Raw genomic sequence first — 25,686 nt, 5'->3', positions numbered from 1 at the left:
TGCGAGTTGAACAAAACCAGCAGAATTACTTTCTCGGAAGATGAAGATTAACAGCAAGTGAATTTATATAAATCCAAAAATAAATATTCCAAAAAAAAATATTGTATACAAATATAAAATAATATCAACATAATTGCTCATATGTAATGCATAAAGTATCTGTAGGCCACAATACATCTTCAAATTCAAAAAAAAAAAGAAAAAAAAAATCAAAGTTGTTAATAATGGGGAAGTCGTGTCCCAATGTTTAGAGAGTTTGACTCCTAACCCTAGGGTTGTGGGTTCGAGTCTCGGGCCGGTGTCCTGCCATTTTATCCTACCTGTCAGATTTTCCTACCCATATTTACTGCGCATGTGCACATCAATATCAAGTTCTTTTTCTCATGCTAAACAACGATATTTAAAGTATCTGCATTACTGTAAGAGTAGGTTTAGGGTTGGGGAAGGTGTAGATTTTAATAAAAATGCAATCTAATTGGTAGAAAAGAATATTTATTGTTGGTTTCCTGTAGCTGTATCCCTTCTAGCTACAACCACGAATATAACACATAATTACTGTATTTGCAGTACTGTAAGGGTATGATTAGGGTTGTGGTAGGTGTAGACGTTAATAAACCTTACAGTAGCATTTTTCGTTGTCGAATTGTACTACCCACTGTTTTAGTGGGAGGTAGGAAATCTGACAGCATAGGACAAATCAACAGAACACTGGCAATACCATGACTGAGGTACCCTTGAGCAAGTCATCGAACCCCCAACTACTCCACCGCAGCATAAATGGCTGCCCACAGCTCCAGATGTGTGTACACAGTGTGTGTGTGTGTGTGTGTGTGCACTTTGGATGGGTTAAATGCAGAGCACAAATTGGGTATGGGTCACCATGCTTGGCTGTTTGTTGCTTCACTAATAGTCCAGGTATCATTGACCGATATCAGTTGTATAGAACAAGATTTGAGAATGTGGCTTCATTCAGTACCTGTCTTGAACCTAGAACAAAACTTTCCCAAACAGATTAGTGTTAAGTCACTGTGCATAAACACCTCTAAGAAACATTATTCAGACAGAAAAACTTGCCACATAGACCTGATTTTTGTGGCAGGTCTCTAAAAAGATTGAACATCAACACTGGCTCAAACAATAGAATGAGTCCATCGGGCAAAATCAGGGGAGGGTTCAGGAAACTCGTCTATAATTTTTTTTTTTTTTTGCAGTTGTTAAGACAATTAGTTCTGAAATCACACAATTCAGTTTTACATGGTCTGAAACTATAACATTTGTTTTAGGCATAAAGCCACTGATCTGGAGTCACAACTGGAGTCTTTTTCAGCACAATATCTGCAGACTCAACATTAACTAGAGCAGCAAGAGACTGGAAATGAGTAAGACTGTCCCCCAGTGTTCAGTGCTGGAACAACCCAACATCTGCTGAAGGAAACATCACATGGAATGTGAACGATATATTTCAGTTCAAGATGTCCAGATTCCTCACTGACAACTAATTGTAGCAAAGTAATAATGCATAGACAATCTCTTGATGAAAAGCATTTATTGGTTACGACAACAAATAATAACAGGTTTTACTGCCACTGTACGAATACAAACAAATTCTGTTAAAAAACTAAATAAAAAAGATCCCACAGCAAGACATCATTGTTTTCTGAGCCAGCATGAAGTAAATAATACAAATCTGTTGTCAATAAAGCATTTAAAGTGAATTAAGAGGAATGTATGTTAGAATCAAGAGGCAGTTATGTCTGCTGGTTTTGTCCATGATATATACACACACACTAGGGAGGGGCAACTAATAATTACCGTATAAGTGAATTAAAATCAAAATCATCTGATTTTAAATCAAATAGTTACAGCATTTGCAGGACCATCCAAATATCTTGTCCATTACATCAGCAAGGATCATTTATTTTGCACCCATTAGGAAGTAGATCTATCGCTATATAAAATACATCAAAACCACTATGAATCAAGCACGCTTGCTCTTTGGTAAACCACAATTTGTTTGAGGGTTGGTGACAGTATGTTGTTAATATGCTTAACAGATTGCACTTCGGTTATTTGTGTCCTGTATGTTTATAAATGAAAAAGTTTCTGTAGCAAGTGAAAGCAAAGCTAAACAACACTTCAATGTGATACATCGAATCTGTGATCACGCTACAGCCAATGCTGCATTTACTTCTTTATTCACTTAAATTTTTAGAGTATTTAGAGTATTTCTTTGTATTATTGTTATCCATTTTAGACATTAACTGCTGCCAGTCTGCCTTGGGGTTTCAGTGCTGTAATTTCAATGCTTGTCAGCATAACCACCCCTGTAAAAACAACCTTGGTTAAATTCAAATTCAGAAAAACTAAGCTGTCACTGCCTTTAGCAAGAAGGCCAGCACGTGGAAAGCAAATGTTGTAAGGGAAAACTTCTTCAAAAAATACAAATATTTAAGCCTCACATCATAAGTTATGTGCTGAGTGCCTACTTTAAATGAAAGAAAAAGTGATTGCAAAGATCTGGATAATATAAGCTGCATCATTTAATACGATAGTTCTAACACAATCATTTTCACATTTGGAAACCACCTGCATGCCGATTTAATTGTCAAGTTCTAACTTAAAGGTCATGCATGATTTTTTATACCGTTAAGGATTTTGTAAACTTAAGCAAGCTGCCCCCCACCTCCCCCTCAGAGTCAATGGATTGTGGTATTGCTAGCACAGTATTTGATCTTATCCATAGGATAAGGCTCAGTAAGCTAGCTGAAATATCCATAGGATATTATGTTGCCTGCTCCCTACGATCATGTTCATGTACTTTATGGACTAACTGGCAAGTTCAGGTTGAACTTCAAATCTAATGAATGTTCTGGATTCAATATGAGCTAAGGTCAATCGTATTAGTCTTCACAAACACACAAAAAGCAACAATCATGGATGAATGAAGACACTTAGAACAAAACCAATAAACACTAAAAAATGCCATTAAAAAAGTATAGCAACTAAAGTTGCAGACTGTGTTAACATGAAACTAAATCATAGCGATATTATGATGTTGGTGATGACAATTTACAAAACCCAAATAATACAAATATAACTGCCAAATTTACATGTGCACAAATGCTGTTCACCATTTATTTTAATTGCAGGTGCCTCATTTTCCCAGAATAAAAAGGCATAAGTTAATTTACTTGTAAGTGTACTGTACATTGTTGATTGTTTTGAACTTGTATTGTATTGAGACGAAACATTTCAAGTCTTTTAAACGACTACAAAAGGCTATACCTGGAGGACAATTGGATGTCATATGAATTATGTTGGTTTTACTAAATCAATTCAGGTTAAAACCCTTTTTGCCTTCATTGCACTATGCAAAGTTCTTCATGTACCTTAATTACCTAAATAATAACTGCCTAAATGTTGTAAACACTCAAAACAGGAGGTCCATAACTTCCACGTGTTGGATGTCCTTTCATAACATAAGTAATTGCATGATTGAAATGAAATTTACCTGATGAACAGTAATGTCATATATTAAACTCTTGAAATAGCACAAAACGATACAGAATACTGAATGCAAACTAGTATTGGAAATGTAAATATCATTAATGTCAAAAAACTTGCCTGAAAAAAAAAAAAAAGTCTAAAACTAAACAACCACAATGAAAAGCATAACCTTTGTACATATTTTTATATGCTCACAAAGCCAGCCTGTACATTTATTCACACTGACTGGCACAAATTTAAGGTGATTACTGGTGGTTCAAGTGAAAAATGACTTGCGTTTAAGGCTTGCTTTTTTTGTTGTTGTTGTTTTACAGAAACAGACAGAGGGATTTATACCTTCAATACACACATTTGTGTCTAAATATGCACAGTGTAGCTTGTGGTCCATGACAGTTTTTTTTTTGTCACAGAGCTGAAGCACATTAATTCAAACGAGTGCAGAAACACCAGTGTGTGCAGTCTCACATGACTATTTTCTAGTGCAAAAGCATACAGTCCTAGCTAGGTCTTCATCTCAGATGGCAAGTGTTCATAGTGTGTGTAAAAAGGCAGACATTGTCAGAGTGGCAGTGACCAAGGCCTCTTTGTTAGGAATCAGGTTACAATTCCAGCCTGCTCATCAGTGGCAAAGTCACACAAAGCATCAAGGCCATGCTTGGTGTTTGGATCAAAACAAAAAGACTTAAACTTTACAGAAATAGTTTTGCTTAAAATGTCATCACTTACTCACCCTCAAGTTATTGCAAAACTATTTGATTTTTGTGCGTCCACACATGAAGGTGGTCCATATGATAGGTGTACTGCTCCATGTCTTATGAAGACATACAAAACATTTTTGGTGAATAACAAAGTCGTAATTCACTGATAACATATGTAACAGGACTCCTTGGAGTGTTTATGAAATGTTTCATTCTGATTCGACTCAGGAGTTCATTCAACCCACTCAATCTGGAGTCGCTAAATTTAGATGACCAACTTTGACCAAATTTCAGTCTGTTTCTCACTCATTCTTTTGTATGTCCTCAGACGACTTGGAATGCAGTCATCTGGAATACTTTCATATCCATTTTAAGGGTTTTTGGATCCATTAAGCATAAATGCATCAGTACTTAAATATTGTGATTTTTTGGAAAACAGCACAGTCTTCTTTAGAACTGTTCTTTTGATTTTAGCAGAACAAAAAACTGAAGTTATACAGGTTTAGAACAACATAAGGGTGAGCAAATGACAACTAATTACACTTGTGGGTGAACTATCCCTTTAACCATACATGTATCATATATTCAGCCAAATAAATATGCAAAGCAGCAAATGTCAGATAGTGTATCTAGTGATAGTAAAGACAGATGGACAGACGGGCTTAATGAAAATCCTTCTGTGCTGGCTGTAATACAGTTTAATACACTGAGTCGGTAGAGGATGGAAAACACAAGCTCAGTGGCGTCAGTGTTTCTCTCACAACTATACATTACCAAGCTCAGCCTGGATCATTTATGGTAGAAAAGAACCAACACTGATGCTACCTGATGCTAACTAAATTAAGGTAGAGGATCAAACACTTATGGCCTACAATACTGTGGCAGCCTAAACCCTTAGTTAATTACACTGGCCACTGTGTCTGGCAAAAAGCACTGTGATTCGGGACAAAGAAAATAAGCAGAAAAAAAAGGGACAGTTAAGATACCAATCACAAGTATCCACACACCAGAACATCCAAACACTGTCAGAAGTGCATATGTTATACATACAAGCACACAGAATTGCAGAAATATACTGTACACAACACAGTCTGTCCCCCACCTCGAGTCAGAGGTATCGCTATTGGTCCTCACCTCTTTAACTGACTGCAGGATGATGGGATAATGTGGTCTAAGAAAGAGAGAAGATGAAGAAAATTAGGGCATCTATAAGGAGGAGATGGAGAGGGAAGGGTCCTGTGTGGCAGCGGTGCACTACAGTAATTGTGTGATCAGAAGGCGTGGCTCCCAAAGTCCAACCCAGTGAGGTCAGTTCCATATCCTAAGGAAGCTGTCCCAAGAACCGGTAGCCACAGCCATGCCATCACTGGTTACCCCCAAACAGCTGACTCTGTTGTCATGCCCAGCTAGAACACCTTCACAGACAAAAGCAACAAAAACAGCAGAGATTAGTATCATACAAATCTTATAGCACATGACTAAGTTTGACTGTGCATTAGGGGTGGGAATCGCAGGGTACCTTACGATATGATACGAATCACAATACATGACTCACGGTACATCGATTATTGTGGTGATCGATATATATTTCTAAACAATCCTATAAATGATACATCATGATATCTGTCTAACTATGAAAACAAAATGCCTGAAAAGGTTAAGTGCAAGTTTTCTATCTTTAAGTCCAAACTGTTAGAAAACAGCACAAAAAGTATTTTTGTAATTAACAATTGTATTCTTTGACTTATTAAAAGCTTACACTTTTCTTTATTCTATTCAAAATGTATTAAGCAGTGTAACTATTTCAATTGTTTTAAAAGTAATGTAACTGATTACATTTGATTACTTTTCTAAATTTCTAATTTTAAACGAATGTTTTCAATACTTTTGAAACTTTTAATGCAGGCAGGGTTAACCTTACAGATCCCAACACTATTTACTTAATCATTTAAACTTAAATGATAAATATTCATAAATAAATAAATATTTCTAAGCACAGCCACCACAAAATCCAACCTTTGCACCTCTTTTTACTTTGAGATTATTCTGAGGTTAAATACAGATTTAAAATCATAAGATATACTGTAATTTTTAAAATCAAATCCCTGCAAAGCGATGTCAAAAAACACTGGCATCTAACAATGCCTTGAAAAAAAAAACAGTTAATCTTAAAAAATAAAGCATAAACATAAGTCAGTTATTGAATGAGCATGTGTGTCCAAAACTCGTGAAACATTGGGGTCTCACTTTTAGAGCAGTCAATGCAATTTGGGAAAGAAATAAATAAAATCTGTGAAAATATTCAGATGTAACCCCTTTGTAATCGTTAACATTTCCATAAATAACTATAATTTAAAGGGGGGGTGAAATGCTATTTCATGCATACTGAGTTTTTTACACTGTTAAAGAGTTGGATTCCCATGCTAAACATGGACAAAGTTTCAAAAATTAAGTTGTACGTTTGAAGGAGTATTTCTGTTCCAAAAATACTCCTTCCGGTTTGTCACAAGTTTCGGAAAGTTTTTTTCGAGTATGGCTCTGTGTGACGTTAGATGGAGCGGAATTTCCTTATATGGGTCCTGAGGGCACGTTTGCCGGAAGAGCGTGCACTCCCGTATAGCAGAGCAGAGAGAGGCTGTGCACAGACAATCACTGATCAGAGCGAGAGCGTCACGAAATGTCACAAAATGAGTGTGTTTTTGGTTGCCAGGGCAAGACAAACCTTCACAGATTACCAAAAAAAAAACAGCATTAAGGGACCAGTGGATGGAGTTTATTTTTACAGAGCATCAACGGAGTTGTGCAAGTGTTTGTGTTTGTTCCCTGCATTTCTAAAATGCTTGTTTTACAAACAAAGCCCAGTTTGACGACGTATTTGCGTATCGTTTATTCCTTAAGGATGATGCAATCCCAACGAAAAAGGGTCACGATTGTGTGTTGGAACCACAGGCGGTGAGTAAAACTGCTTAAAATATCTCTGCCTCCTTGTTAGTGCGTCCGCCTCCCATCGGAGACCCGGGTTCGAGCCCCGCTCGGAGCGAGTCCTTGCTGCTGCTGCTCTCGTTCAGTTTCAGCCTTCACAGCTGTCACAGCTTCCAAACGCTCTCAACGCAACTGGCGCTCGTGATTCTTTAGCTCCGCCCACACGTCACGCCTCCAGGTGCTCGCGTTTTTCCGGGAAAAATCGGTACAGATTATCTTTCTCTTATGAATATAATAAAACTAAATACTTTTTGGAGTTATGAAGGATGCAGTACTACTCTATAGGTACTCAAGATTAACATGATATTGAGTGAAAACGAGCATTTGACCCCCCCTTTAATTATACATTGTTTCTCAGTAACTGTAACAGATTTGATATATTTATTTTGTCATTTAACTACATGATTACATGTAACTAGTTACTCTAGGTAAGGCTGAGCTCCTAACAGTCATCAAGGCATCAAAATGTGCAAGTCAAGTCGCTCAAGTCAAGTTTAGCAAACCTACTGTGTTCATTATGTACACTGAGCACTGCAGTTTAGCCAAATTCCTTTTTATTTTTGAAATAAAACATTTTATTTTATTTGTATGAATTTGACTTTTGAGATTTACCAATTGTTATAATATCCATTTTGTGCTGGTCAATTATGAACAATAGTTATATTCAAACTTCTAGCAAAAACTTGAAAATTAAGTGGAGCCGAAAGGCAGATGCTGCAAATATTTGAATGGTTCCTCCCCTATACTCACTCTAAACTTTTGCTAAAATGCGAGAACCCTGTAAACATATATACTGTATATAGCAGTAGAGCTATTAGAGTGGTTCCTCGTCCTTCCCCATCTTCACAGACAACACTGTTCATGGTTGCTCAGAGCACTTTGGAAAGAAGGAGAAAATGGCACAGCCACGATTTCCATGCATTTTTAGATGATGGGAGCAGGAAAAACTATTCAAAAACGCCTTACTGTATTAATTATTTGGGCCAGTGTGGAAAAGGACAATAAAAGATTGTCATATTGATACTTTGTCCCACCCTTATGGTCTATGTAGATCACATATGTTCAGGGTTCCTCCCAGGGAAAAAAAAAAGTTAAAAAAAGTTACAATTTGCTAAATTGTACACTGCTGTCATTCAACTATATAAACACTAGTTTGAAGTAATGAGATTTATTGTGATTTCTGTTAGCCTTATCTTGTCTAATAAGCTGCTGAGCATGTTCATAACCTTTTCAGTCTGCTGATACACAAATTAAACAACCTAGGAAAGTTCCACAAAACAATTACGTAATGCTAATACCTGCACGCTCTCCCTTTAGAGTATCCCATACATTGCAGTTGAAGTCATCATAGCCAGCGAGCAGCAGGCGGCCACTCTTAGAGAAGGCCACGGAAGTGATGCCGCAGATAATGTTGTCGTGTGAATACATCATCAGTTCCTGGTCTGCACGAAGGTCAAACAAACGACAAGTGGCGTCGTCCGAGCCTGTGGTAAACGCATTACCATTTGGGAAGAACTGAAAACATGAGCACAATTGAAAATGGATATGAACATTTTCAAACTAACAGCAAGTATTATGAAAGCATTTAACACGCTCAATAAACCAGTATCAAACACGGATTAAGATTTTCTCTTCGACACTCACACTGACAGCATTTATATCAGAAACATGTCCCGTGAAAGACTGTCTGCACATTCCATCTCGGATGTCCCACAATTTTGAGGATGCATCGCAGGCACCTGACACAAAGGTCTTAGAGTCAGGGCTGAGTGACAGGCTCATCACATCTCCACTGTGCCCTGTGAATGTGGTGGTCTGCTGACCAGTCTCAATGTCCCACAGAGCACTGCAAAGGAGAAAGAGAGCTGGGTCACATTCAGTACAAGATCACCAAACAAACAACTGAAACTCATATTCAGACTCTACAGGGCTCCATACATGGATGGCATAAGAAAGCCTATAAGCTTTAAACTACAAGAGATAAAAAAAAAAAATAATAATAATAATAATGATGCCATATCTTAATGTCATAACATAAGAAAAATAAAATTACACAAATACTTGTGATAATAAAATGGCAAAAATAATAAAACTAACATTAGTTAAGATACTAATAAAACTAACAAAAACATAACTGAACTGTTCCGGTGAAATTTTCTATTATTTTTTTATATAGCATTTCTTGGTATCTAACGGAGCACTGTAATAAAAAAGTTTTCTCAGGTAATCAGAAATGTGCATAATTTAGCATCAGATAAAAATAAAATATAAATAATACGTTAAAATTAAAAGTTACACAATTTGATGTGCGTGCGCTGTACTGGTCTGATATAAAAAAAATGGTTGAAATGTCCACCCAAAAGAGAAAAGGTTTTGCTCAGCAAAAAAAAAAAAAAAAAATTGGTTGGGGGTCATCAATTACCATCCGAAGTTTGATTTATAGCAAATCAGTTCAAGCGTACATAGACAGCATTTTTAAAGGGATCATATGATGCAATTTAATGACGCAAATTTTTCCTTCCACTTTGGAGTGTTACAAGCTCTTGGTGCATTAAGAAGATCTGTAAAGTTGCAAAGACTAAAGTCTCAAACCCAAAGAGATATTCCTTATAAAATTTAACCTGTTAAATGTCACCCCGTCCCGTATACGGGACGCCTACGTTGACTATACTATATTACAACCAAATCTAATCTAATCTTGACAAACTATATATCGTTGGAAAGGTCTAAGACTCCCAAATATATATTTTACCAATATTTTTTGTTAAAAATTATGTAGGAAAAGTAATAGATGAATTTATGACAAGAGTGCACCCTCAGAAATCTACATTACGACATTGTGTGATTTCACCCATCCACTTTTATTAGGTGCAGTGATATTACGCAGTGCCTGAAAATAGTCCCCAGCAACTCTGTTATTGCTGCAACTACACAAACTAGCTGTGAAGTATTTTCAGGCACTGCGTAATATCACTGCGACTGCTGAAGCCATAGTACGGCAGCAAAGTTCCTTGATTATTGAGAATGAGAGTAAAGTTCCTTGCCATATCAGTCTAGAAAATCGCAACTTTTAATTTTCTCTTGGTCTTATTACACAATGTAACTCCAGAAGAGACAAGTTTTAAATAGGAAAAATGTTGAAACTCTGTGGTCATTTTTGAGCGGAGATGATCTTTTCAGATTCAATGATCTATACTAAGCTAAGCTAAAAATGCGACCGCCAGACCCGGAGATCGGCTGAATCGATTCAAAAACGGTAAAACTCAACTTGAAAATTCATTTCAAATATAGTGGAGTGTTCCTTTAAACCACATAAACACACTGCATTACACATTAAACAATGTTCGTTTTAGCAACGTCGTACGACCCCTTTAATAGTCAGGAGTCCTGCAGGTTATCAATATTAGATTTTTTTTTTTTTTTTTTTTTTACAGAAACACTGGATGACCAATGTGCCAAGCATCACTAATAGTCTATATGTTCCATTAAAATAAATACAATTTGTAAATAAAATGTTTGATGGTTTTGTAAAAAATTTAGTTCTGCTTTTCAATTATTTTACATTTGAATGTATGTTAAGAGAAAGCAGCCTGGAAAGACCGTTCTCCATGAGAACGTAATGCTAATGATAATCTCCAGAGCGTGCGCACGTTTGTCCTCGGGGTTCCTACCACACATCAAGATTTCTGATCACATCATGTTTCTTTAAACATGTTGAATATTTACGGTTCCCAATCGGGGCGGCTCTGATGTTCTTCCGATCAGGTTCGGACACTCATAACACACCTCACACCAAGGGAACATCTGATAAAATAATCTGTAGAACCATCAAGATATTCGGGATATAGCTAGGATTGTCGGAAGGGTGGAAATCGGCCCAAAATCAGCCCGATTATCTTTTGGTGTGTACCCAGCATAAGGCTGTTCTTCAGCACTTCAGTAAAATAGAAGAAAATATCTGAAGTACTGAAATTCATTTTTAAACTGCTGAGAGTCATTTTAACAGTTCCAGAACATTGAGGGAAAAAAAAGACAATTACAATACCGTTAAAGAAAAATAATCTAATCCAGGGGTGCCCAATCCTGTTCCTGGTGATCTACCTTCCTGCAAAGTTCAGCTCCAAGCCTGATCAAACACAACTGAAACCCAACTAATTAGGATCTGAAGGAGCACTTGATAATTACAGACAGGTATGTTTTATCAGGGTTGGAACTGAACTCTGCAGGAAGGTAAATTTCGAGGACCAGGGTTGGACACCCCTGAACTAGTCATTCAAAGTTGCGATGCACTCACCAAGTAGTATCTCCAGAGCTGGTGACTATCTGACTATCATCCAAAAAGCGACAACAAGACAAATAACCTGGTGAGGAAGAAAAAAAAATGTATATATCAGAACAGGAGTTTCAGCCCACTGCATGATAAATATGAAGACCAAAGGCCGGGTCACAACAAGACGACTTCAAAGAACTAGCAGCGACAAAACCCGACGCTGATGTCTCCTTGCTTCGGCAGAGTCTGGATAAAAAGTTTTATTTGAACATACTGCTCAGACTACGGCTGACTGCAAAGTAAACATCTGCATTCTGCATGAGAGGAATTAGCTGTCTACATCAGCAACTATCAAAATTATATAATTGTCATTTAAAGGAGAAACCATATCAAGGATACACGAGATACACAGATGTACGAAACGTAAACAAAGCAGTGCTTGTGTACCATTTTGAATATCAGTTAACATATGTTAATAACTTTCTTCATTTTAAGAAGCTCATGCTGTTATGGGAATATTCACATATTGGAATGCTTGGGTAAGATCACTTAACCACAGAACAGTCTTCTGTCTGTGCCGCCTTCATTTACTTGCCTGTTTTCATCGCTTTCATTTTAATTCTTGAGCACTGACTTGTTCACTAAACTGAACATCCAATCAGAGTTCTCATGATGACCCCAATGCCGATTCTCCTCTGATGTGAGCTCAACATGTAGAAGACACCAAACAAACTAGCCCAACAGATGCTCAACGACGGCCCGCCATTGACTGACTGGTGGCTTGGTGTGTCCCGGCACTGATGATGCTTATTCTTCTGACAGCTTACCTGTGTGTCCAGGAAGTTCTCTAGTGACTCTGACATTGCCCTCACGGGTTTTAAGGCTATAGATTGAGCAGATGTTGTCCAGGCCTCCGCAGGCTACATAATTCCCTGAGGGAGCATAGGCACAAGTCATCACCCATGATGACCTTAATGGAATGGCATGAATCTGGAAAGAAACCAAACAAATATTATAGCACTTGCTTTTCACATGTGTTATATGAAGAATGAGAGCCAATGCTGAATTCAGAAACCGCATGCTACTCCTATTATTTCTGCCATATAACAAAATGGTAAAATAAGTAGTATATTATGGTTCCAAATTTAGTACAAGAGCCAGGATGTACCGCAAATCCTCCTATGGGTTTGGAACACCAAGAGGCTTAGTATATGACAGAACTTATATGCAACCTACCAATTTCATTTTGATGATTTTAGAATTTTATGATTTACATTAGCGTTTTAGCTTCTACAAAATTTATGTTAAATTATTTAAATTTACTATAAATTTAATATACATTTACTATAATACTTTATTATTCTTTAAAACTATATATACACATTTCATCATTATATCATTATATTTGAGACATAGTTATTATATTCTTGGGTAATAAAGCTGTGCATTTTAGATGTATATTCACTTGTTGGGCTGGACTTACCTTGTTTGTGGTGTAGCTGTCCCAAATGATGAGTTTGCCATCTTGTGAGGCACTAACTAGTAACCTTAAAGTAAAAAAAAAGTGGGGGAGGGGTTAAAGAGTAAAGCATTGTTCATAGTACACATTACAGATGTGTAGTAAAAATACTACAAGGTGAACATCCAGACAATGATTGATGCTTATAACATGCAAAAACATGGCAAATGCTTATGATAATTAATGACAAACACTGCAAGCAAATATGGACAAAAACTCCACGCATCTAACAATGGCATCTCCTGCCTAAAGCACAGGTGGAGAAGGGGTGGATGATAGAGGGAGAAGAGCAAGGAGGAAAAGAAAGACTGGAGCAGGAGGCAGCCTACATAATCCGAGAACACCCCTGAGTTGTGAGAGGCCTGCTGAATTATTTATTGAGTGTACACTGACAGAGGTGCAGGGTTCCTCTGAGAGTGCCCATCCTCCAGCCCACTCAATCTCTTTCTGTCAACTGACCTAGAATCAGTAGCCCAGTGCATGGCGTAGATTTTGGCTAAATGGCCTCGGAGTGTCCGCCTCGTTCTCATCTGGATCCTACCAACTGAATCCAGACCAGCTGTAATCTAAACACACACACAGAACTCTTAATTTATAGTGACATTATAAAGCAAGCAGGGGACATTTCATCAATCCAAGGTGTGCTACTGATCACTCAAATGTGTGGAAAAAGAGCTGTATTTGTTGATTTGTTTAATGCCGATTATCTAAAATTAACTTAGCACTGACAGAAGTGCAAAATTAAACTGCTTTGAAATGTACAAGAGCCATCTCTTCCAACATAAAAATAAATAATCCAAACAGAAATTATGAAATCTTAAATCACCAAACCGCCAGGCAGGGGCTGAACGTTTAAATTTTGATGGAGGACTTGGCATGTAAGAGGTTGTTTAATATTTCAGTACACTTAAGAGCAAGTTCAGCATGTACGTCAGCAGCCAATTTGCATGTCTGTGCTGAGCTCAGAGAACAGGTGAACATAGATATGCCCCATAGACATGGGATAGTCCAAAACTGCTATTATAAGGAGGGGGACCCAGCAGGGATGGTGGCAGAGCTGCTTACCTGGGACAGGCTGGAGTCGCTGCATGCTTTCCTGGCATCCTGCAATAAGAACAGTAGCATGTAAGAGTGCAGTCATTCTACTGAAGAGGCAGAAGAAAACACATGCATTCTATTTCCTGGCATTCAGGAATACATAAAACATATCAAATAAAAATGAAAAATTTAAACTATTCCAATTAACAAAGTTGATGTACAGTAGGTAAATGCCGATTACCTGCAGCTAGGCATGGGAAATACAATCAAAATCTTATATCATGATATTTCACATTAATGGTATATCTCTCACAATATAGTTTTTTTCCTTTAAGGAAGGTTTTTATGGTATCAAAATGTTATGCCGTTTGAATTGGCTAATTCTCATCATCTATTTCAATATCATCAATAAAAGCTTAAGTAAAAATAAAAATAAAAATAAAGGGAAGGTGGGCTTCACCAAGCTTACTGAAGACAAGTAAACAGTGAAGGATAAAATAAGAACAAAGAAACTAATTACCAGCAATAGGACAAGAAATTACCCACTATTCTACACACATTTTGTCTCTCTTTTCTGATACACTCACAGATTTTTAAACAAGGGAGACATCCCTTATATTCACACACTGGCAAGTCATAATTACAATGTAAGGTGCGTTAAAGTCACTTTGGTAAAAAATGTGTATCAGTACGTTTACATATTTGTTATGAAGGTGCCGTAAACTAAATACATTTTAAAGTAACTGTACAATACTATTGTATTTTAAAGATGCAACAAATATAGTTTTAAAGAAAAAAAATCAAAAACGTCAATACAGACGCTACATATATATAGTTTTTGGCTACATCCATTGCATCCAACATATTTTCTCACTGACAAGCCCCCAACTCAAACTGAGGACTTGACAGAAATTTTGAGCTTCCCTTTATTAATCATACATTTTTTGTGGTGCTCATGTGCAATCAACTCAAATACAATCTTTTCAACATGACTTGAAAGAACCAATGTAAAATTAGCCAAAAGGTTTAACTGAAGGAGTGGCAAAATCTTTTGAGCTGACCAGAAAGGACATTAGTTCTTACTCTGATCTGATTGCGCAGCTGCTCTGCCTCCTGCCGCAACTGCTCCAGCTCACTCATGGTCCAGCAAGCGTTTCACTCCTTCTCCCAACTTTGACAATAGACAAAAACCTGCAATGAACACACAAGAACCAAGTCACATTAAGAAGTCAATAAAGGACTGCTTAATAAAAGAGCACTCAGGCTGGATTAATAATTTAAGACACTCACGCAAACAATTTCCATATATTCATTTGATTTTCATGTCACAGGTCCCACAGACCTAGTAAGACAGCCCCACTGGATAAAGTTTGTGAAGAACACAGAAAGTGCTCAAGCAGCATCAATCTTTTTACTAGACTGAATAGAACTAGGAACTGTATCATATAATTCAGTAGAGGAACCAAACACTCCAGCTGTTGCACTGCCATCTGAGAGCTGGGCACGCTGTGCTCCTTTGTTTAATGAGGGGTAGCACTGCTTGGCACTTGGCACTGCCCACTAGTTGATTTGCCTAAATTTGAGCTAACACCACCCCAATACGGAGGTTATACTGTATCCAGTATGATACTCACTCAAAGGTTGCAAATTGAACAGTTAGTGCAACTGTAATATCAATACAAATGGTAAATAACAGGACATCAAATGTTTTCATTATAAGGATTTCACACAAAAGCAAATTTTAGAACTGAGCATATCTTTTAAAAATCTAAGCTTTTTCAGATTTTGCGTTTTAATATTGCCATGTTTTCCATGACTCAGTTAACCTTACCTATAGCTTTCAGTGTTACTTCAGCCTAAAAGCAAACTGCAAACTGAATAAAATGCATAGAGAGCTGTCACATTAGTGGTTTGACACAATATGTGAATACCCCTTGAGATCACTGAGGTTTACCCTGACCTCTGTGAAATCTACATTTCAGCATAAGTACTTTTAGGGAAGCACTGTAGCATGACTGCAAGCAATGCTGCTAAAAACAGGAAGGCTGCTGGTCCCAACCCTAGTAAGCCACATTACAGGAAAAGTAAGCAATGATCAGTGTGCATTTTAAGTAAAGAACTTTCCATAATCAAACACTGTACACATTAACTGAGACATAATATTAGGAATAACGTACCCAGAAAACTCTGGGAGTTGAAAGAAATATTTAATAATGATCGAACTAGCTGGATTGACATTTTAATTCAAAATGTAATATGTACATTGGATAGTCTGATAAATCCTACTTAATCCAGATGCGTTAATCCCTTATTTAACCTGACACTTGCAGCCTGTTAAACCAGTCGCTATAGACGAGATAAAATATCTACAAAGAAACGACAATTTAGAGCGTTAATTGTTACATTCGTGTTGTTCATAGAGTTTAACGCGATTTAATGTAATACTTACATTACGTTACATTTCTCATTATTTCAAGGTAATTTAGCGAACTGTCTTGACAACAGATTCAATACCACATGTTGCACTAAACAGAAACCTCCCCTATAAGACACCATTTACGCGAGGCAAAAAAAGGTCTAAAATAACCTTTCCCTGTAGATTTGTCACCAAAGTTAATCACAGCGTTAAATTATGATTTGTTTAGTTTGGGTTAGCTAAGTGACTAGCATACGGCGAGTGTATCAATCAGTCACTTCAGACCACCACACAAACATTGACACATTACCTGATGTAACAACACTACAGAATCCTCCAACCGCCTGTAAGGGTGAGCAAATTCCTTATTTCAAAATATTAACGCACCCATTTCGTATTATTTATATATATATATAAAAAACAAAACAAGGAACCCGGAGCCAAATGTACTAGTTTCAAGGCAATTCACATAGCGATTACCACACCCATACTGATATTGAGAGCATGGCAACAATTGGATAAAGGGGGGAAATGAATTATTTTAGTGTTTTTTTAACAGAAAATATTCAGTTTCCTTGTGTAAATCTGAGTGTATTATGTCTCTTATTGGTTTTTATAGTATAATATCACGAGGATAATGTGTTTTTATCAAAATAGTTTGACATTTGTCAACGCCTACCTACTCGGGTCACCCGCGCTTGAAATGGTTCTGGCTATCAGCTTCCTCAATTATAAAAATGACTGAAGTAGTTTGATACATGTGGATACAGTGCCAAAGTCATTTGATTTTTTTTTTTTTTACGATATGCAGACCTAGAAGAAAAAATCTTTGAAAATAGACATGAGAATAAAAATAAAATTTAAAATTAAACATATGACTGATCTTTAATCTACAACTTTCAGAAAAACATGCTGATCAGTGATATAAATTGTACAGCAAATGGTTTTTATTTGTACTTTGTCACAGGATATATTCAAAAGATTCCCACTTATTTAAATCCACAGGGTACATTTGGGTGGTTGCCAATTTTCCACTTGTCAGAGTGAGTTTTATTTCAGAGGCAATTTGTTCATAAAAAATAATAATACATGAATAAGAATAATACATATAATAATATATTCATATATTATTAAGTTTGACTGCAATTATCATATAATATTTATGGTCAATATACAAATTTGCATTAGGCAGTAGTGACACGAATGAAGCCATCTGTGGCATGCCATGGGTTAACAAATGCAAACTACACAATCACTACTTCATTGTCTCACTCCTACTGATCTATAATGACTCTTTCTAGAGCCCTTAAAGGAGTAATTAAGTTACAAAACCAGTATTAAGTGACATTTAGTATTACCTAGTATGCTGAAGTCCACCGGTGAGAGATCGATCAGTGTAAGCACCCGGCTTCCCTTAGTAGAGTATGTGCTGATGGGAGCACTGTCACCAGGATAAGCAGTGGGGACTTTAGTTTACAGCCAGCACGTCTACACTGAGAGCTGCTGGTGACAAGGTGGGGCTGCATGGGGGAGGCTGAACAGTTAAAGTGGGAAGATGAGGTCTTAAAGAGACAGTAGATGTCACTGTCTGTTCAGTAGGTCAGTGTCATAACTGAGAATGTGTTAAACAGAACAATAAGGACTGTCCTGTGCATTTAATAATTAACCATTTGTTCACATTATCTGTGCGTACACACAAAAGCTACAATGATTCCTGAATGCGCGATCTCTACGTAATAAAAGCCTGTCAATAATTTATTAAATTGGAAAGCTTTTCCATGTAGTGCATTGTCAACACTTTCATTTCAAGTGCTTCATTGAATCGCTTGCCCTTAATTGTTTATATTCACAGACAAATGTGTACTGAATTTGCTGACTAAAACATGCCCGCTAGCTTGATTTATCACATCCTGCTGCACTAGATGAACATCATATTTGCATTAATGTATCAAATTTGATATAAGTTAGAAAACTGCTCATTGAAAACAGCTCAAATATCACAAAAACCAAATCAGCCTTGACAGTGAAAAGTCAAATTAAGGGCTGAGAATTTCCACACACACTATATACTTCCAAAGTTACTGACAGCACTAAAGGGATTGTAGTTACAAAGGAAGTATTTTGAGTCATTATATATATGAGGATGATATGACAGGTCATGAAACATGAACCTGCCAAGTCATCCACCTCACATCCTCGCTGTTCCCTAAAATCCTAAAGAAATCCGTAAGCTAATTTAAGTCATTCTCCTTTTCAAACACACAGCTTTATTTTTAGAGCCTTGTTAATGTACGGTGTCGACTTGGATAACCCATATCAAAACTAATGCTTACAGTATTTAAGGCCATCCAAGGTTTAGTCTTAATTTGTGTATGATATAATATAATGGTTTAAAGGTTACATTTGTACCACTGCATTACTTCAGAGAGAAGGAAAGCAGTGTTCAGTATGTGCCTGTTGGGGGTGCTCCTGTAACACCATTTCTAAACCATTGAAAGGTCAGGGATCACCATGTTCCCTTAAGTTTGAAATGAAACAGAGACATAATCATATTTTAGATCTTCTAAAATACAGCTTTAATAAATTGGTTATAAATACATCTTGATTATATTACATCTTAATGTAGGAGAGATTGAAAGAGACATGCATACATTTTATGACTGTTCATTTCATGAAATAATCTATTTCAGAAATAAATAAATAAATAAATTTCCTTCTGCATTCTACAATTGTAGTCAGTAATTATATTCATAGTTTCATAACAGCTCTGGTCATAGCAAAACTAGTGTGGTTTACTACAAGACAAGTGTCATCAATGCCCACATACTGTGCTCATACATGGCATATGATTTTAAATATTGTCATATATATATATATATATATATATATATATATATATATATATATATATATATATATATATATATATATATATATATATATATATATATATAGTATGTTTGTGTTGGAATTTTGGTCCGTCAAAAAATGTGTATTAATAGTAGTAGTTACATTCACTTTAGAGTTAAAATATGGGACCATAAAAAGAGGGAAATCTATTTTTGTGTATCATACATGCAATCATCAGATTTCCCAAATCGTTTGTAATATTAAACTGAATGTGCAATCTAATGAAGCAACTTTATCTGTCTTTGCCCAAAATTATTAAGATTATTAATGCTACTTATGTCTTTAAACACTGTGTCTTCTTCAATGCCCTTCAATTGTCTCAGCTAACTCCTATTACACCAATTTTACTAATAATGCATAGTGGCAAAATTATAAAGACAAAAGATTTTTGGTCATTTTAGCCTAAAAAATCAAACAAACAAAACAGCAATGCTAGTTTGCATAGTTATGTCTTCAATGAAAATATCCAGCCTATTAGTATATAAAGGAGCTGAAATCATAACTGTTCTCGAACATGGCTTCTTTATCTCTAAATCGCTAAAGCGATTTCAGTCACATGAAATGCACTTCAAACTTACCAGGCCAAACAACAGAAATGTGTGACCAAATGTTGTTCATAGATTTGTGAATGTATTTAGTCCTTTTAAACAATTGTGCTAACATAAACTCACTCACTTTCAAAATGATACTGATTTCACTGTGACCTTTCATGCAGAGTCTTTGAAGTTGCTCCCCACCGAGCCCTGATCCAGAATGCCCTGGAGCACACGGCATTAAAAGGGGCTTGCTGGAAGACAGATGGCCCAGGGAACATGCCCTGCTCGCACACCTGGGCACAGATCACCCTGAAAGGGTGTTGTGCCCTAAAGTGAGTTTCAACTAGCATTATTCCTTGCACTGCAGTTGGCCTCACTGTGTTTAACAGAGAATTAAATTACTTTATATATGGCTATACTTTTATCAGCTAAACAACAGTGCCACCTTGTGGTGAGACATAAATTACCATTGAAAGATGAACATTAAAAACAAAAGCTGAACTAAGATTCTTCAGAACTGGCCATTATAAATAGCTAGGTTTTAGAGAGGATTAATATTCAGTTCTAATCCACAAACTAAACTAAATTCCTCATATATTCCTCCTCAAAGGTTTGGTTCCTTTTTCTCAGATATACAAAGTTTTCAGATAAACTTAAAAATATTACAGTAAAATATAACTAAATTAAAGGAAAAAAAGTGCTTTTGCTCTCACTCTCTTTGACATTTATTCCTCTACTTTCAAAACCCATCACTTACCTATTCTGTTTGTGCTCTATACAATATAAACAGCCTCTTCAGTGGCCTTTGAAGAAGACAAAGGCTGCCCAAATATACAACAAAATTAGCTGTGCATACATTGCATATCAAATTGACATCCCATAGTTATTAGAGCCTAACATTGTGCCTACTATATGTGAAGGATAGATATCACAGGTCCAAATTTAATCACATGTCCATGTTGAAGGCCCTCATTAGGAGGTCCAGATCTCCCACACTGGCTGCCTGGAAAAGTTCTGGTTGGTTCATGAGGGAGAGGGCAATCCGCAGAGCTGCCCAGATGTTGCTGGACATCACCTGATGACTCCTGCTCTTTCTTTGCTGGTGCAGAGCTGTCAGGAAGTTGTTCACTGCCTCCCTGCAAGAGAGTCAAACATGCTAATGTAATAAAAAAAAAAAATGTTTTTAGCCTATTTATATCCACACTAAGGAGACAAACAGTTCTTTCCCATTAACCCATGCTCAGTGGTCCGGTTCATTACCGATGTGCCCCTAGGTTGATGCAGCTGATGCCGAGGTTGTATCTGGAACGGATGAAGCCTGGCTGGAGCTCTAGAGCTCTGGTGTAGGCCTCCACTGCCTCCTCACTGCGGTCCCCATTTGCCAGTGTGGCCCCGAGCCGATTCCACAGCAGATAGTCCTACGAAAATACAGAATTGGCAGAGCAAAGGACAATCAAGGACATGGTTTTTATGGAAAGTTTTAGAGAAAAACAAATGTTTAAAAAATGGAATTAAACACAAGAACGCTAACAGTGAATTCTACAGTATTATTTTATTCTGCATTATAAACACTGGGGATAAATAATTATTATATAATATATCATATCATAAATAAACTTTATTTCACTAGCACCTTTCATGCAAAGTATTCATACAATGCAGCTCAAAGTATTTCACAACAGAAAAAGCTTTACTTCACATAAAACAAGAAAAATACCATAATATAACTAGATTAAAAATGAAACCCAAAATTCTTCAAAAATGTAAAGGAAAATCCTCCTGTGTTTAGTTCCTGTTTCCTTTGTTGTTATGGTTTCTAAGTATGTTCTATTTTTTTTCTTTGGCTACTAATTATGTTCCTCACCTGTGTCTAGTTTAGTTTCTCATTATCCTGTGCATTTATACTGCTGAAGCCCCTTTCTCAGGATACTGTATACAAATTAACAAATTAGCTTTACAGATCTTTATTGGAAAGCCTAAAACAGTACTACGGGGAGACTGGAAGGACAGTTGATCATCCTTGCAGCATCAAACCATGTATAAGCATGTGTGCTCCAGGACTTGTTTAAAAACTTGCAAATGCCTTTATATAAAAATGTGGTAACATCTCACTGCAATAACTGGCAAATCTGGTGCAGTCCATGAGGATGAGATGCACTGTAGACCAAAAAGCAGCTGGTGGCCACACAAGATACTAACTGTTATTGTTAGAGTTACTGTTTTGATATTGAACATTTTCTGTTTAAATTTATAACAACCCTTCCCCCAAGTAAATGTTTTTATGCATGAACTACTAAATCAATGTGTATAACAGATAGCTGTGATAATTTTTTAACAAGATTACAATGCCCAAAGTGCTTTTTGACAGCCCTGTGAAACTGTATAGATCTGTAGCTTGTGATAATAGGACCTGGCTCACCTCAGGTCGGACAGAAAGTGCAGCATTAAAGGCATCAACAGCTTTGTCAAACTCTGAGCTGAGGTTGAAGAGCACACCAAGGCCTGTCTGAAGATCAGGGTCCACTCCTTCAGCGTTCTGCTGCACTGCTTCCTGATACAGCTCCAACACCTCCACCAGCTGAGAGCTGCACACACACACACACAAACCATTAGCAAAACACTGAACAAAAGTGAAAAATAGGCTGGGTGATATGATGATGTATATTGTGGAAACAATATAAATTGTCAACCAATATTAATTTTGCTAGCTGTGCAGGCTTAAAGCTATCAACATTTTAGAGAAACAGAAACAAGACTTGCTTAAAAGAGAACTCAATTTGGCAATTGCACACTGTCTGACAAGTGGGTTTCCTAAATGGGCAAATGAAAATGTCAAAATGGCAAGTATTCACACAAACACAGTTGATTATGTTATATTGTTACCTAAACACGGTAGAAATATTTTATCAATATATTGTATCCATGCATTAAATCTTAAAGTGACAGCAGCCTAATATACTGTACCTGCTGCTGTTTGTGCCATTACTGTTAATCAAACAACAAAAGAGGAGAAAATCACTCATTGCTCTTGACAGAATAATTTTCATAGCTTTAATAAGGATAAAAATTAATTAATTCATTGACAACTATATAGTGTTTTATTGTTTATTACATTTCTATAGTATATCATGCTAGAATACTACTGCTAGACATAACGTATGTATGTATTTGTTATAATGTTTGTCATTTGTATCTTTGTTCTTATCTTACTACTGATTGTTTAGTAAGTCTAATATATTTTCTGCAGTATTAAAACTGTTATTGAAACTGGTAACAAGAACTGTGAAATTCAACCATTTAAAAATTTGGTATCATATTTCTAGTAACAACCAAAAAAAATTAATAATTGTTAGGGGTGCTCCGATCACGATCGGCCGATCGTTATGCGCATCTCGTCAGTAAAGCCGGTTATTTAATCAGCGGTTAATTCCATCAGGTGCGTGATTTCTCATAGAGCAGCTGTTACTACACAGAGCCGTTGTTAATAGAGAAGATGCGCAAATCACATTAATTTTCAGCGTTTATTGGCCCATCTTCTCAGTTAACAACGGCTCTGTGTAGTAACAGCTGCTCTATGTGAAATCACGCACCTGATGGAATTAACCGCTGATTAGAGAACCGGCTTTACTGACGAGATGCGCATTAACGATCGGCGATCGTGATCGGAGCACCCCTATTAATTGTGATATAAGACTTTGGTCATAACACCTTCTCCTAATTTTAATATTTCAGTTAGTAGTTTTATCCACTATGCCACACTACTCCCACCTTTATTAAAACTGAAAAGCAAACTACATGCATATGCTTTATATATGCACTAATTAATTCACATGAGTGAATATGAATCATACCATCCGAGAGTGGAGATGGGGGATATTGAGGACCCTCTGCGGCGAGGCAATGGGGAACCATCTAGAGGGCTGCGGTCCTGGAGTAGATGTCTATATCTGGGGTTGTATCTGATCCAGCGGTGGAGAGCCTCACAGGCTTCGGGCTGCTGTCCTGTGTTGGTCAGGCTCACTGCCAGGGCCATCAGGGCCTTCAGATTGTTTGGGTGCAGTTCCAAACATCTATTTGAACAAAGACAGAACATTGCAAAATAAAGTGAGTTGCTGACTGTTTGGGGTGGGACTACAGTATCTGTTTGTCCAAAAAAAAAAAAGTAAAAAAAACAATAACTGATTCTGCGATTCGATTTGTTACCGCTAACTGTGCAAAAGTTCTCTTAACATATTTTGCAAATATAAGACATTTAACTCTGCATAAATAACAAAACCCCCATTATTGTCTACTCACCTCTGAAGACAAACAATGGCTGCCTGCTCATTCTCATTCTCTGCTTGTGTTGTACCCAAAACCTGCCAAGCCTTTTTAGAGGGAAAAAATGCACTCTTAGTTGAAACAAACGTCACAAAATTATTAGAGCAAAACAGAAATAAAAAGACTTGAATATATATATATATATATATATATATATATATATATATATATAGGTTTGAAGGTCAGTTTTCAATTAGTGGGGCTGCTGGTTTTCTAAAACAAATTGTTGTTCCCTCTCTTTATGTGCTTGGCCAGTGCATTTAATGGCATGTCACTCTGGGGGTGATGGCAGTGGACTTTAATGTGGCTTTGATTCAAGTTAAACAGATCATATTCATAAGCCATCCCAGAGGTTTACGCCATCTGTCTGGCATCGCCTTGGCTCATAAAGCATGGAAATTTCATTAAATATTTGATGGTGCTGACTGGGCAATAATGAGATATACCAGGGGATGTGAAGAAGAAATGGATTTGCGCTGGCAATCACATATGCTTGCTTTGGGCACTGAAAATATTAAGTCAGTTACTAATCAATTTTTTTGTTTGTGAGGTGATAAAACATTCTGAGTAATCTGTGTTGAAAACAAGAGATGATTCTGTTCTGACGAATATTCAGGGAAACACATGGCTAAAGGAGGTCCAGGCAGGTCTTGACTACATAACGGTTTAATATCACTTCGCCGAATGATTTCAGTTATTTCAAAGGTCCTTGAACCAAAATCCACAAAGATACTGACCAAGCAAATAACTATATTAAACAATAGGATAAAAATGACAAACTATTTACACGTTTTAATATCTAAGAGTGCATACTGTCTTTATCCAGTTCTCTCCTATACAAAAGCATACACATACATACAGTAGACATTCATGTACTCACATTCACACCCCTAGTAAAAATAAACGTATGCTATATTTATTTAAAATATATTTATTTCATACCAAGTATATAAATCCACTAACCTATTTACTGACATATCACTTAATCCCACCGGTCACAGTAGTGACTGTAAAAAAAAATTTCATTTAGAAAGCTCTAAAAACCTTACTGTCTGATGTGTTAGTGTATTTCCTGCAAATGTGGAAAAAATAAAGGGTCTCAATTAAATATGTGCAGTTTCACGTGATTAGTGCAAATTGTCACATGACCAGATAAGTTTACTTCCTGTTTGCACCATGATGGCGCATTAAAGCTCCAAAACTGAAGGCTAGTAAAGTGTCTTAACATAAATATATGACAAAGATGTTTAGTACACGTGAACTTTAGTGTGTCTAGTATAAATGTATGCATTCACATATATTTAGTTTTGTTGAGTGTGGTCATAGAATGAGTAAACATGCTGATGGTCAAAATAGTGACCAGTGCGATAACAGTGAACTTAGATATACAATATAAATCTAATTGGAGTTGCTAGTGAAAATGACAATGAAATGTTTCAGTGACAAAATATTCAAATGTTACAAAAAATGTACAATAATGATGTTGTAAT

At 36.6% G+C, this 25,686-nt stretch overlaps 3 protein-coding genes across 6 annotated transcripts in view; 1 reads left to right on the top strand and 2 right to left on the bottom strand.

The window, feature by feature from the left end:
• The window catches only part of mfn1a (mitofusin 1a), a 29,847-nt gene extending 28,204 nt beyond the window's left edge, over positions 1-1,643 (top strand). The window contains exon 18 of the mRNA XM_026206387.1: positions 1,284-1,643. Coding sequence (XP_026062172.1) covers positions 1,284-1,353 — 70 coding nt within the window. The 3' untranslated portion in view covers positions 1,354-1,643. The remainder of the gene's footprint in view (positions 1-1,283) is intronic.
• gnb4a (guanine nucleotide binding protein (G protein), beta polypeptide 4a) lies at positions 1,530-17,932 on the bottom strand. Of its 2 annotated transcripts, none has more exons than XM_026206389.1 (10): positions 17,789-17,932; positions 15,098-15,205; positions 14,042-14,080; positions 13,436-13,542; positions 12,941-13,004; positions 12,285-12,447; positions 11,482-11,548; positions 8,832-9,033; positions 8,486-8,702; positions 1,530-5,620 (listed from the first exon to the last, which is right to left on the bottom strand). In XM_026206389.1, the coding sequence occupies exons 2-10, from the start codon at positions 15,152-15,154 to the stop codon at positions 5,514-5,516; spliced, it is 1,023 nt and encodes a 340-aa protein (XP_026062174.1). In that variant the 5' UTR covers positions 15,155-15,205; positions 17,789-17,932; the 3' UTR covers positions 1,530-5,513. The 2 variants fall into 2 exon arrangements, with proteins under 2 accessions (XP_026062174.1, XP_026062173.1); XM_026206388.1 differs by lacking the exon at positions 17,789-17,932 and adding an exon at positions 16,741-16,901.
• A 1,435-nt stretch (positions 17,933-19,367) lies between these two features.
• The window catches only part of pex5lb (peroxisomal biogenesis factor 5-like b), a 49,498-nt gene continuing 43,179 nt past the window's right edge, over positions 19,368-25,686 (bottom strand). For 2 of the 3 annotated variants that reach the window (XM_026206384.1, XM_026206385.1), the window contains exons 10-14: positions 24,173-24,243; positions 23,728-23,946; positions 22,296-22,461; positions 21,137-21,294; positions 19,368-21,012 (exon numbers count right to left, since the gene is read on the bottom strand). In XM_026206384.1, the coding sequence (XP_026062169.1) occupies positions 20,823-21,012; positions 21,137-21,294; positions 22,296-22,461; positions 23,728-23,946; positions 24,173-24,243 (804 nt within the window). In that variant the 3' untranslated portion in view covers positions 19,368-20,822. The remainder of the gene's footprint in view (positions 21,013-21,136; positions 21,295-22,295; positions 22,462-23,727; positions 23,947-24,172; positions 24,244-25,686) is intronic. The other variant, XM_026206386.1, reaches the window with a different exon arrangement.

The sequence above is a fragment of the Carassius auratus genome, chromosome 27 (genome assembly GCF_003368295.1).
Source record: "Carassius auratus strain Wakin chromosome 27, ASM336829v1, whole genome shotgun sequence".
Taxonomy (NCBI): Eukaryota; Metazoa; Chordata; class Actinopteri; order Cypriniformes; family Cyprinidae; genus Carassius; species Carassius auratus.
Note: the sequence above shows the minus strand (reverse complement) of the source record. Positions and strands in the feature narration are given on the sequence as shown.

Bases quoted from the DNA above. Each gene is read 5' to 3' on its own strand.
- gnb4a (XM_026206389.1), bottom strand. From the start codon at position 15,154: ATGAGTGAGCTGGAGCAGTTGCGGCAGGAGGCAGAGCAGCTGCGCAAT. The intron at 12,448-12,940 runs GTAAGTCCAGCC...GTTTCTTTCCAG, and splicing joins ACAGCTACACCACAAACAAG to ATTCATGCCATTCCATTAAG. The intron at 11,549-12,284 runs GTAAGCTGTCAG...CTTCCTCACCAG, and splicing joins AGAACTTCCTGGACACACAG to GTTATTTGTCTTGTTGTCGC.